This window comes from Papaver somniferum, chromosome 9, assembly GCF_003573695.1.
Source record: "Papaver somniferum cultivar HN1 chromosome 9, ASM357369v1, whole genome shotgun sequence".
Classification (NCBI taxonomy): Eukaryota; Viridiplantae; Streptophyta; class Magnoliopsida; order Ranunculales; family Papaveraceae; genus Papaver; species Papaver somniferum.
The window spans coordinates 179,913,489-179,927,828 of NC_039366.1; the positions used below are offsets into that span (position 1 = coordinate 179,913,489).

Genomic DNA, 14,340 nt, shown 5'->3' on the forward strand with positions numbered 1-14,340 from the left:
GTGCCAGTTCGGGCCACCTTAACCAAAAAAAACAGAACAGCGTGGAGACTTTATATCGACAGGTACACTGGAACATGTTTACAACAAGAGCTTCACAAGTGACGGGGGAAATAAAATTACAAATGCACCTCCGAGAAAAAAAATTGATATCCTGGAATTGGTTTTTGTATAGGTGTGTAACAAAATGAAACAGTTCTGTATAGGGTAATCAAGGGATAAATTCTCTTCTAAATCATCCCTAAAAACAATGCAACACCAAAAAAGCTACAACTAGTATCTAGGCAAAACAAACAAAATTTAAAAAAAAAACAAGAGAAAATGTAAGGGAATCCCAAGGGATGCATTAAACGGTTGTGCTCAAGGCCAGCTATACACAGAATGCTTCAGTTCGGGAATTCCATCATTAACATGGGAATCGTTATTCAAAACAAAAGGTAAGAAGCAAAAACTAAATATTTCAAACTTCCTTTGCATAAACTAGACATTTTGAGAACTGCTAAGTAAATATTTCTGAGTTGAAACTTACACCTTAGAGGGCTAAAACAGCTCCAAGAGCCCAAAATTTGAATGAAGGGTGGGAATTGCCATATTTCTTAAATTCCCTGTTTCTAGATGGGTGCGGGTAGTATACAAGTAGCATAGAAAGATTATTTGCTTGGATCCCCAACAAAGATATAACTTCATCTTTAGCCAGAGAGAGTGATAGGGTCCACTTTTCCCCTCTTCTCTTTTCTCTATCTTCTATTTCATGTATGAAAAGATGTTTACCAGGTTTTTAGTTCAAAAACTTTTCTTCTGGAGGCAATCGATCTTGAAACCCTGCACAGGAGGAATTGGTCGAAATAATCAAGCATGAGTAACTGTTAGAACAAAATTATGTACCACTTGCCTGCATATTAGAATGGTAAAATTAAACTGGAAACTGCAAGTCCATTCAAAAAGGTTTTTAAGGAAGTAATTGCAATCAGCTCAGGAGATACATCGACTTCATTTTAATGTTTGACCAAATATACTCTTGGAATTAGCTTGTAATTGAACCTTAACAAGTTCATAAATAATAATCTAAGGCAGACTACTTGAGGCAACTGGAGATTTCTAAAACATTTAGACGCAAAGTTGATTGTAGAGATGTTCTGGCAACTTTCGAATGCATAAAACAAAACCTTATCTTAAGGAGCTTAATCACAGATAAAATGCTCAAGGATATAAGGTAAAGTACGCAACAACCACAGTATGAAATGCTGCTTCGTGAGACTTAAGCTAACAATGTCATAGAGGTAAAAGTAAATAGACCAAGTGCTTACCCTATTATCGTCAACGTCTTTGCTTTGGCTTACAACGGAACTCAGCTAATAGTGCAATATGATCAGAGGACCACTCTGGTGAAGGGAGTGCTGTATCTTTTCGCAGGCTCTCCTCGTCTAAGAGCTCCAATAGGGATTCAACTGTTAAAGAATCCGCTGAAATCATACACGCCAATAAGTTAGAAATCATATCATATAGAAGTCAACTGCAACTAAAAACTAGCAGAATGAGCAAGGAGACGAGCTCTAAAATAAATCATCGATGACAAAGAAATAATATCTACCTGTGTAAAATATGTAATCATGGGTGCCAATAAAATCTCTAGTGCAATTAGTGAATAAGGGCTCATTAGAAGTTGCGTCCATTCTTCTCCTTTGTTGCTCTAAACCAGCACCAACACCCATTCTGGCGAAGGATGAGTAAGCACTAACCTGTAAAAGATAATATGATCAGTCAGATACAGATAAAATAATACCCATTTAAAATCAACCCAAAATATCCAGAAACATGTTTACCAAAGGAAGCTGATGAGTTAATTTGCTTGGAGGCCGCAAGATCCCAAGCGGGTCTGTCCCCAAATCTGGATGCATCGGTTCAACTTTACCCATTGCAAGAAGTGCATGAGGAGCACTGCAGTCGAGCCAAATAATCTCTTTATAACGCATTTTTTAAGGATAAATTATGGAATCATTTAATTTCAATAATGAAGAACCACAATGGCAACAAAGGCCACACCCCACCTTCCAGGAAGGGAATTAAAATCACCACAAACTAACATAGGGATTTCGGCACTGACAGCTATTTTCTCCAATCCTTTAAGGAGTGTATGAACCTAATAAGATCAAAATGAAGATGTAAAAGAGAGTTTTTCAGATGACTAGCAAAATAAATGCAAATATACACATCGAGGACGAGAAAGTGTTGGATTATTACCTGCCAAAGCTTAACATCTTTCAAATCTTGCTGAACACTAACATGTGTATTTGCCTGTACTCACAAAAGAACACAAAATATAGTCAGAAGAAACTCGTAAACAATGAATAATCAAATTAAATATTCATGAACATTCATGATGTATCTGAAGAAACAACTATTATCTATGCTAGCTTACATATTACAAGCTCAATGCCTGTCAAAAACAGAGTTCTGGACCTTTAATACACAGAAGACTAGCTAATAGGTGATTATGCTCAGCATAACCACATATTCGAAGAAGGCTTAATTGAGAAATTTCATTATACACTGAATCACAATCTAAATATTATGAAAACTCTAGAGTCACTGCCTACTGGAGAACCCATCAACCAGCAAACATATAGAACTAACAGATCATATTACTTCCAAAGAGCAAAAGCTACAAAATTGATATCTATGTGATATTTGTCACCATCTCCCCTCTTCCTAAGAACCCTCTTCATATCTCGCTCATCACGGTGCCCACACATTGACAGAGTAGGAGTCACCAACTAAAAAGCAACAATCTAACCAACAGTACAAACTATATATAGAATATATAGAGAAACAGGTTAGTTGAATATAACTCGATGTCTCTGTATTGCGACATGAGTACTATTTCATATCACACACAAAAAAGAATTCGCTGATTGATTGGCTTCACAAAAAAATAAACATGCTACAAAAGAGGTACAGTTTTGCATGGTTGAACAAGGTGACATAACCACTACTGAATAATGTCCATAAGAAGCTACTGAATATGTACACCAAACCCTGAAAGTGATTAACAAGGATAAGGATCGAGTGATACATAGCAAACTAGAGTAACATATTAGGATGCTTTGCACAAATGAAAATGTAACAGGAAACTGTATCGCATGAGTACAATAAGCATGTAAGAACAGACAACATTTCAATTTTCTTACCACACAAAGAAGCTGCCGCTTTCCAGGAGTATCGGCTCCGTGGTTGCTAAATTTTGCTTCCAGAACCGCTATTAGCGCAACATTATCCTATACAAAATTGAATGGTCAAATAGAATAATACAGGGAGTAAGATTCTGGGAAAGAATCTAAGCACGAACTAACTGCATAAGAGACCCCAAAGAAGAAAAATCACCTTAAGAAGTCTGGACAAAGCAGCTTTCTTCTGAGTGATTGGGACAACAGCATCTGTCAGTGACTGAGCAGCCTTGTTGAATTCGACCTACATACAAAAGTAAACTGTTTAACATGTGAACCAACAGAATAACAATAATTCAAAAGAAAGTCTGTCATCTCCAAACCTCGTATTTCTTCACATGGGAAAATCTGTCCCTTCGGAAAAATGTTGCACAACCATCGATAGCATAAGTCCCGGTGTAAACCTACAGTGAACAGATTCATTATCACAAACTGAATATTTGGAGTTTATGACCATTAAATCAAAAATGTCTGCAAGCAAACCTCCGTTGTCTTCTTCTTGTAGAGAGCTTGATAACCATGTTTGTCCAACTCAGGGGCGAAAAACTCATCAAAATGATCACTTTGAACCTGAAATAAGAAATGATTAGCTTTGTTGCAACTAAATCCTTAACTTAAGGATTGGCTACGTGGACATAATCTTGAATCCAAGATAATACAGCAATTTCATATCTAAATGACTAATATGAGACAAGAATAGTCTTTTCTTATTTAGTAGTCCAGTTCATTATCCATGCACTGGAATACCATGAAAAGGAAAAACCAGAATGGCTTCTGTCAAAATTATTTGATGTAAGAGAGAGTTAAACCTAGAAATGTCAAGTTCAGTCCAGATAACCCATATTTCTAAGCCTGCAACTATAACGATCAGATGTTTGCATCTCAGTATTTTGCAGATAATTGCTACTGAAGATTACCGAAGTGCTTGTTTAGCTCTCTTAAGCTACAAACACGATATTTCACCATTGCATGCTTAGCTCTCTTTTGTGTCAAACAGAAACCAGGGTAGTACTAGCGAACAACTTTTCACGGGGAAAAAAATGATGTTCTTATCTAATTTAAACCAAAAAGAAAAGAGAACAAAACTAAAACATATTCCAATAAGCAAATTAACCAATGACTAATAAAGTGTGCACACAGTACCTCCTGAAGACAAAGAATGTCTGCACGATAGCCGACAATCTCTCGCAACAAGTTATGCCTACGGTAAGGCCAAGAAAGAGCCCATGAGGGACAATAGCTGAATAACTCATTTGTCGCATATGCATCGGACAGAATGTTGTATGATAGTACGGTAAAGGTTCCTGAAGATGCTGTACGACCATCTAAATCCAAGTGGCCCATCACATCCATACCATTAACTGGAACCAAGTGACGCGGGCTTGGGGTTGGAGCTGGGATGACACGCGAAGTCATAATTGTGTTTACATGTCCAGCAGACAACTTCGTTTCTGCATCCACTGCTACACATTCAAATTTAAGAACATGCCCAATATCATCAGCCGACGGGGTATATGTTTTGGAGCGTCCCACCTCAAACCATGTTTCACCAGCACTTCGTTCGGTACCAGTTGTAGGATATAAAGGAGCAGAACCATTATTTAAACTCGAATTATTCGCTATGCTTGATGTGGAACCGGACAGACTTGTATTACTAACTGCGGATCCAGTACTATTAAATCTTCCAAACATCTCTTCTTCTTCGCCCCCATTTTCATTTACAGAACTAGCGGCTCGGTCATGTAAAAGACGATGATGCTGCCATGCATCTGAGAAGCACCTAGGAGTGCAATGATAACTTTTGGAAACAGCTATCTTAGCCTTAACGCAGCCTAGACACTGCAAGGTTGCCTGTTCAGATGGATGTATACTGCATATGGCAACCTTTCTGTCACTTTGAATGCGATACCTACAATATAAAAAGGGGTCATAAGTGATTTATCAGATTATGGAATCCAAATACCAACAAAAGATATTCAATGTACATGAACAGATAAACCATGGTCTAAGATTAACGTAATAATATCTTCAAAGAGACCAGAGAAACTACAATAAAACACACATTAACAAATAAGCACCTTCATATATTAATACGACAAAGGCAAACATATATTTCAAAAAATTAAAACAGCAAAGAACACAGTTTTCGTGACAATAAAAACGGAAAAAAGTGCGCAATTTGTAAATTCCAAAGCCTTGGATTGTTTGATTTAACTACTTATATGGCATGATAATGAATGACTAAACACGTGACTATAACACGTAAATACGTAATGACATGTGGTGACATTAAGGTGAGTCGGTAGTGTATAAGGACGTCAACCACATATCCTTCAAGTAAAAAAAGAGTAAGTGTCACTATGCACATGCAACAACGTCAATAACGATATTGATTCGCTGTCTATCTGAGCAAGTTGAGTAGTTGGCCTCTTTTGAGCTTGTATTATAATTAGCTGGAAAACTTGCTAAATACTCAAAATTTCGGTATTCTCTCATCCTTAACTTGGAAGAATTATATTTTCAGATTGGAGCATTAAAACTTAATAATATTAGTTCCTCAAGATATTTTGAGATACAAATTGGCCAATTATGTATCACATACCTCAGAAAGGGAGCATTTTTAATGACAGGTTAACTTGTAAAACGAAAAAAACAGCTTAGCGAAACTCAATTTCACTTATGCATGTATCAGCTAAAACTTCAAAATCACCCTTTATCCAATAAAACATTCAGTTGATGGTTTCCACAAATGTCAAGCAATTACTCAAAGGGTTACAAGTAATACTAAAAAAGTAAAAAAAGAAGAGGGAAAACAAAAATATTTAAAGGGAAATAGTAAGAACTTACCACTTGTATCTTAAGTAGTAACCATCAAGGGGAGCTGATTCAGAAACATCATCTGTAGTAATGGAGCTATCAGGTCGCCGCAGTAACACATAAGGGGTAAGCTCGCAGCCCACGATTGGTATATCGGACGGGAGGTGTACTCTAAGCACACTCAGCATACTTCCGAAGCCAAGAATTCCCTGCAACTAATAATAAAACTGTCTTTTTTCCCCTCTGTGCCGTACTGAAAACCTAACCCTAACCCTAATAATAAAATGACCTCGACTTTGAATCTCAAAGAGTGGCGGAAACCAGGCGGATCCGCCATCACTTGACCTTGAAATCCGCCAGCCTTAATAATTCCAACTCAACCCTAAAAAAGTTATAAATAAATGAAATTCAAACTAACATAAGAAGATCCTAAAACCCTCAAATAAATACAACACTTGAATAGATTATACTGTAAGAATTACACTATTTTTTTCTTCATGTATCGAAGATAAATAGTTGGATTTGAAGTAATCAGAAAAATGAGATTTCTTTTCTCTTTCTAGCACTAAAAAAATCGATTCTCAAATCGACCCTAAAGAGAAACGAATAAAGTTCGATTTTACTTCTAAAGATCGAGACAGATACAATACAAAGTCTACGAAGAAAATCAAAATTAGGGTTTTACATAAACAAAACCAACCAAAAAAAAAAAGGGGGTAGTGAATCTATTTCCTATACTTTCTCCTCTCTGTTTATATTTTTGGTCGTCTCGTCTCTCTACTTCTCTTATGGGGCTGGGGAGTAAATAGAGAGATTGGATATACTAATATTACGATTATACCCTTTTATATGAATTTGCAATAAGTTTTGCCGCAGTGCTCACGGCTTTCTTTTGCATTTATATTTATTTATGGGTTGGATACAAAGCCGTATTTGGCAAATGGAAGATCTAACAAGAGCACCACATGATTTTGAATGATTAACCCAATGGTATTTGCCATGTAATCGGTCAATATGTGTTTCCATCAAAAAAAAAAAAAAAAAGTCAATAAAAGTCAGTTTGTGTTTGACCCTCAAAAAAGAACTGTTTAAAAAACCGACCCCAAAAAAACATAACAAAAACTGACCCCAAAAAACATAAAATTGATAGACACACAGGTCCCTTAGGGTAGGGGTGGGGTTCACCGAGACCCACCTGTGAAAGCTGCGAGAAAAATGTTGTAATCTATTCTGGCAATGCTTTTCATATAGTCTGTCTAGAATTGTTGAAAACTGAATTTGATGCATGACCAATATACGTAGAATGTTTTATCATATAGAACATATAAACTTCTTCTTTTGAAGCATGAAAATATAATTGTAATACGATTTGATGGATTAAGGAAACATAATTCTAAACTGAACGGTCAAAATACAAAAGAAAAAGAGTATCCATTATGTAAAAATCATAAGAAATTTGGTTCTTTGAACACATAACAAGATTAAGGATCTCAAACCATCTCGGTTCACCAACATCTCACATCCAAGATATAATTAGCTTAGATTCAATTAAAACACTTGTAAATAACAAACGATAATTTTATTTTATATTGACAAATCAGATTCAATTTAAAATGGGAAAGACAAAAAAATTTAAAAGGAAAAAAAATATGAAGAATTTTGATTGTTTCTTTTATCGATTTGGTTGCATTAGTTTAGGACTAGTACTCAACTCTTCAAATTGGATCGGATTACGATGCTAATAGACCTGTTGACATCCCGAATTTTAAAAATTTTAACTTTCAGACTTCAAATTTGTTGTGTGTACATTTTGTTTAGATCAATTATCCATGGGACTTGATTAATACATATACAATTAATTCAAGGCATAATTAGAACCCATTTAGCATGAGCTTTACGCACACAACCAACATAACTTATGAATGATGTAAATGATAATTATGTTTTACTTCGTATTGATAATTTTCTTCATTAATATACTGGCTTAGTTTAAATTCCATGTTTGAAATGACTATTACTCAATAAATAAGTTTCAACTTGGCTTTTCTTACATAATATTATTAAGCAGTTAAATCTATAATTTTCTAGTGAAATGTCTTATCGATTGAAAGTGTATACCTGCTAACCATACATCTTAGTTCGATTTAAATAATGTATATGTGATGTTATCTTGATGAAAAATATCTTTATTCAATTAAAATAATGTATATTTGATGATACCAGAATGTGTGTTTCCATTTCACAAGTTTTTTGAATGATATGTGTTTAAATGTTTTTTTTGTACAATCGAGCTTTGGATATTAAGGCGAGTTTAGTATAACAAATAAACAAACAAAATTCCTTATTTATAAGAATTAAGGTAAATAAATAAACAAAAATGATAAACAAAATTGACGGTTTGTTTATGGAGGTGATATATAAATAGATGTTCGCATATGATAGAAAAAAAACATTATTAAGTTTGTGGAGGTGATTGAATACTCACAATAAAAATATTAAAATATTACTATAATGTATTATTGAGTTTTGTCATGATTTTATTTTATTTATTTTGTCATTCTTGTGTAGTTACAATGTACTACTAGCATATAATTTAGGAAAACATTCGATTAACTATAATGTATTATTACATTATAATGTATTAAAATATTACTATAATGTATTATTGAGTTTTGTCATGATTTTATTTTATTTATTATGTAATTCTTGTGTAGTTACAATGTACTACTAGCATATAATTTAGGAAAACATTCGATTAACTATTTTGTAATTCTTGTGAACAGCAGGCGCACCCATCAGCCTCACCACGTGGTTAGGTCTGTGCGGTCGGTAAGCCACACGATGTTGCACTGGCTAACCTCCGAGATCACAACCATGGATCATGTACACTTGGGACGACGCTCAGTTAGCCAGTGTTCCGTGCAAAAACCAAATTCAAGTATGTTGTATTCGATGTGGGACTAAAATCCAAATGAAAAATATTGTAACATTTTCAAATTTCCTTTCCTCGTTAAGGCTCTGAGTTTGAGGTCACCAGCTCAACTCCTCGTGCGATGGCAGTATAAAAATCATCCATATTTTACAATTTGACATATAAGAAATATAATAGTTTTAATATTAAAAATGCGAAGAAAAAAAACGAGATTATGTAAAACGTTGTGCAGTCGTTTTCTCAGAGGGACCTCCTAAACTCATATTCGGTTGTGGCTGAGACAATAGGTTTGGTTAGATTATTTTGTTTAGATTATTTTGACATTTGTCCATCCCACCACTGATGATATAACATAATTTTATTTGTTGATTGGGTGTAGATGTCAGGCTACTAAATATTTCGACTACATGCGTTTTAACATATAAAAAGTTTCGCATGTGCATTTCACCTTTTTTTATTCAAAATAAATTTAATTTGATAGCTGAGTTCAAGTGTTATGTTCGAAAAGCAAGTTAATTCTGACATCGTGGCTTAGACCCATTTGATAGGCATTTCACTGATCTAATCTCATTATGCAGTTGAACTTTAATATTGACGTCGCTAGGAAGTAGAGGGGAGGGTTGGCTCAAAGCATTTTAGTTCACTAACATCTCATATCCAAAATACAATAAAGCTTATTCCAATAAAAACACTTGTAAATAACTAGCAACAATTTTATATGAACGATAAATTAGATTCAATTTAAATGAGAAAGATAAACAGAATTTAAAAATTGGATTCAACTTTATATTCTTTAATAAAAAAAACCAATAGGTACTGGATTTTTACCGATTCAGTTGCATTAGTTTAGGACTTGTACTCAATAATTGGATCCGATTACGAAGGTAATAAAATTGATCAGACCTGTTGACATCTCGATTTTTAAACTTCTAAGTTTTGGTCATTATTAGAATTTGTTACATATACATTTTGTTTAGGTCAGTTATTTGTGAGACTTGATTATTATATGTATAGTCTTTAATTTAAGGCATAACTAGACTCTCGTTGGCACGTGTTTTGTGCCTGCATCCAACATAACTTATAAATATGAATGATGTAAATAATAATTGTATTTTACTTCGTATTGATGATTATAATTAATATACTGACTTATTTCAAATTTCATGTTTGAAATGACTACAACTCAATATTCAAGTTTTCAACTTTTTAATTTTATAAATATTTCTTGAGAAATTGGGTGAATTGCCTAAATATTTTTAAAACATGGTTCTAATGGACGAGTAAAAATTAGTATGGGTGAAATGGACACCAAAAAAATAACAAGATAGAATCTGGTTTCATCCTGGCTTGAACTTAAAAAATAACAAGGGTGAAACTGGATGCACCTGATGTAAATTAAAAATAAGAAAAATTATTTGAAAATGGGTAGGATGAAACTGTTTACATCCTTGCTATTTTTACATTCTAGTCCATTTAAACAGTATCAAATTTTACATGTCTTTTTCACCCGGAATTATCGTTATTGGGTTAATTGACCAATTTTGTGATATTTCTTTTACATATCCAAATCAGTTTTACTTACATGATACTATTAATCAGTTAGTCTATAATTTTCTATTGAAATGTATCATCGGTTGAAAGAGTATAATTTTCAACTATACATCTTAATTCAATTAAAATAATGTATATGTGATGTTACCTTGATCAAGAAAACATCTCAATTCAACTAAAATAATGTATATGTGATGTTATCTTGACCAAGAAATAAATCAAAAGAATACATACTTCGATCACACAAGTTTTTTTGGATGATGTGTGTTTTCACGTTTCTTTTTTCTATCAAAATTTGAATGTTAGGGCGAGTTAGTAGAGTAAACAAATAAACAAAATTGTTTATTTATGGGATATTAAGGATAAAAAAATAAACAAAATTGATGGTTTGCGTATGGAGGTGATATATAAATGGTTGATCGGCTATGATACGAAAAACATTGTTGAGTTTATAGAGGTGATGACTAAATACCCTCAATAATAAAATATTAGAATATTACGAATACATTATCGAGTTTTTTCATTTTTTTTTTGTAAGAATTCTTATCTAATTACACATATAATACTAGCATTTAATTTAGGAAAACATTTGATTGATTATTTTGTTTAGTGTATGTTGAGTTAGATTATTTGTTGTTAACCGATCGATACTAAATGAAGAATGTCGTGTACAAATGAAAGTCATTTATACTTTGTAGTTTGACATACTAAAAAAAAAAATTATGATTTATAAAATACAAAAAAATCTGAGATTATGTAAAAATTCGTGCAATCAATTTCACACCTTATTTGGCTTTGGCTGAGATAACGCGTTGTTTAGAATATTGTGACCTTAGTCTACCCCATGAGTGGCAATACAACCTAATTTGATTTATTGATTGGGTGTAGATGTCAGACTACAAAATATTTCACATAAATGCATTTTAACATATAAAAGCTTTCGCATGTGTGCATTAGTTGTTTTTTTTTTTTAAATTCATAAGAGATTTAATAGATAGAATAACTGATTACAATTTGGTACAAATCTAATAGAACTAATAAAACTTGAGGAAATCATGGATGACCTAATCAACATTACCTTGAGGAAATATCATATAGAACTCAAAATCAGCACCACTAGTCCTAGCTTTCTTGGTTGGGGGAGTCTGCAGCTCTATTTTTCATCCGATTTACAAACTTCAAAACCAATAAGTATATAACTGGTGAACTGGAAGACCGTTTGAAACGGTAGGTCAACAATGGGACTCATCATCTCCGCATGTAAGCTGTAAGGATGTGCATTATCAGGCCGGGTAGTATCCCTCTTACGAGTGGCAACCTGAAGACCTTTGGCAACTGGCCGATGGTGGCTTGCATCCGAATGCTCTATCATTAGAGTTTGGTCCTCACAATATTGTTGAGAATTACTTCTCATATTCGATGATCCTAACCAAACTTCGAACCTTTGGGACTCGTGGGTGTTATGGTATGGGACATGCACTTAAGATAATATGTTGAGATATCCTTTTGGTTTTCCCGAGTATGTGGTATCAGACACATGCTTAATGGATCCAAATCAATATTCTCGGTAATGTTATGGACTCTCTTAAGATTCTTGGGTATACGGTATGAAATGATGCTCAGAAGATCTTAATAGTTGTTCACGACAAATTGAATAAACCTTGAGCGATTTCTGAGCATTATGATATGAGACATATGTTCACGAAATTCAAACCAAAGAAATTTGTCCATAATAGTTTTTATTTTGAATTCCGGGGATGAAATTATTTAAGGAGGGTAATGAAGTGACACTCAAGTTTTCACATGACACAAGCTAAAAAATATGTCATTTCCATGAGATAAAGCTCCATGTCAAGCTTGTGTTACGCAATTAGAGAAACTTGGCCCTACAGAAATTGCATCACGTCAGTGGGTGGCTGGCCGAGATAAATATTGCACCATAATGATGCAATATTCAAGTTGGCCAACAAGCCAAAATTGGATAATGCATCACTATGGTGTATTGCTCGAAATTTGTTGTTGCAAAAGCAACTGAACCTAGTATGTGTCAAAGTTGAAAATGCGGGGGTCTAACAACCACACCCAACAATTCGTTTGGCAATCTGAGAGGACTTACTCCAATATACTTTCTAGAGAATCAACTAGACAGTCAGACTCAATCTAGAGTAAAGTATATCAAAGAGTTTAATATCTCTAACTCTTAATTCAACCCGCAATCAGCAAATAGAAATCTGTGAGACCGATTGAGTAAGAGGAGTAACTTGAACGGTACCAAAGACCAATGTTCAAGTGTCAATCAATGTAAATCAACAACCCAAGGTTGGATATTCTAATTGATTGATCTTAACGCGCAACCTTTGATATTTCAATTATATAACAAAATATAATACGGAAAAGAAATAACACAGACACCAGAATTTTGTTAACGAGGAAACCGCAAATGCAGAAAAACCCCGGGACCTAATCCAGATTGAATGCCACACACTATTAAGTCGCTACATACACTAGCCTACTACCAATTAACTTCGTACTGGACTGTAGTTGAACCCTAATCAATCTCACACTGATTAAAGGTACAGTTGTGCTTCTTACGTCTTTGATCCCAGCAGAAAACTACGCACTTGATTCCCTTAGTTGATCTCACCCACAACTAAGAGTTCCTACGACCCGAAGTCGAAGAATTGATAGACAAATCTGTCTCACACAGAAAAGTCTATAGGATTGAATAAATCTGTCTCCCACATAAATACCCAAGAGTTTTTGTTCCGTCTTTTGATAAATAAAGGTGGACAGGAACCAATTGATAACCCAGACTCATATTCCCGAAGAACAACCTAGTATTATCAATCACCTCACAATAAACTTAATCGACTAGCGAAACAAGTTATTGTGGAATCACAAACGATGAGACGAAGGTGTTTGTGATTACTTTTCTATCTTGCCTATCGGAGATATAAAATCTCGAGCCAATTATTTCAATTTCACTCAACACGATAGAAACAATAAGATCAGATCACGCAACTACAAAGATAATAGTTGGGTCTGGCTTCACAATCCACATGAAGTCTTCAAGTCGTTAACCTACAGGGTCTCGAGAAGAAACCTAAGGTTAAAGGAGAATCGAATCATGTTATGCTACTAGTAATACACATGAGGTGTGGGGATTAAGTTTCTTAGTTTCTAGAGTTTTCCTTTATATAGTTTTCAAATCAGGGTCTGCAATCCAAGTTACCTTGGTAACAAAGCATTCAATATTCACCGTTAGATGAAAAACCTGATTCAACCAAGCTAATATCTTTCAACCGTTATATCGATCTTAGCTTGTTACACACAAATGAAATGTACCCTCATTTAGGTTTATGTAACCGTACCTAAACGTGTACACCATGTTGGTTCACAAACAGTTAACCGAGGTTAGCCATATGATTACTCTCATATCAACCTTATTCATCTCAACCATAACCAGTTCAAATGACTCAAATGAAACTAGTTAAAGAGTTGTTCAATTGCAATAGAAAACACAATTGAAACCAAATCGGTTTGATTCATTTGAATCAATCGCGAACATTATAGCCACAGTTTGCAAAGATTGCATTCCTTATGATTTAAATGTTTAAGTCCATGAACTGACCGATTTGACAAAGTAACCAGCTTAAGTATGCGTACGGGTATGCGTACTGAAGCAACCAGATTTGAGTTCGTTTGGTTTCCAAACTTAGCTGAAATTTTCGATTCGAAAACTTCCGCCAAGTGACTAGTTAAGAGTTTGTCAAAACCAAACTCAGCAGAAATTTTCGGTTCGAAAACTTCCGCCAATGT

The 14,340-nt window shown here is 34.3% G+C and overlaps 1 protein-coding gene across 1 annotated transcript; it reads right to left on the reverse strand.

Moving 5' to 3' along the window:
- Positions 1 to 321: 321 nt before the first annotated feature.
- On the reverse strand, positions 322 to 6,797 carry LOC113309523 (carbon catabolite repressor protein 4 homolog 2-like). Its single transcript, XM_026557954.1, has 12 exons — positions 6,069 to 6,797; positions 4,365 to 5,130; positions 3,705 to 3,791; positions 3,545 to 3,625; positions 3,379 to 3,465; positions 3,186 to 3,272; positions 2,239 to 2,292; positions 2,046 to 2,137; positions 1,821 to 1,935; positions 1,589 to 1,736; positions 1,305 to 1,460; positions 322 to 819 (listed from the first exon to the last, which is right to left on the reverse strand). Exons 1-11 carry the CDS (start codon positions 6,224 to 6,226, stop codon positions 1,315 to 1,317), a joined length of 1,821 nt encoding a protein of 606 aa, XP_026413739.1. The 5' UTR covers positions 6,227 to 6,797; the 3' UTR covers positions 322 to 819; positions 1,305 to 1,314.
- Between the last annotated feature and the right edge of the window lie 7,543 nt (positions 6,798 to 14,340).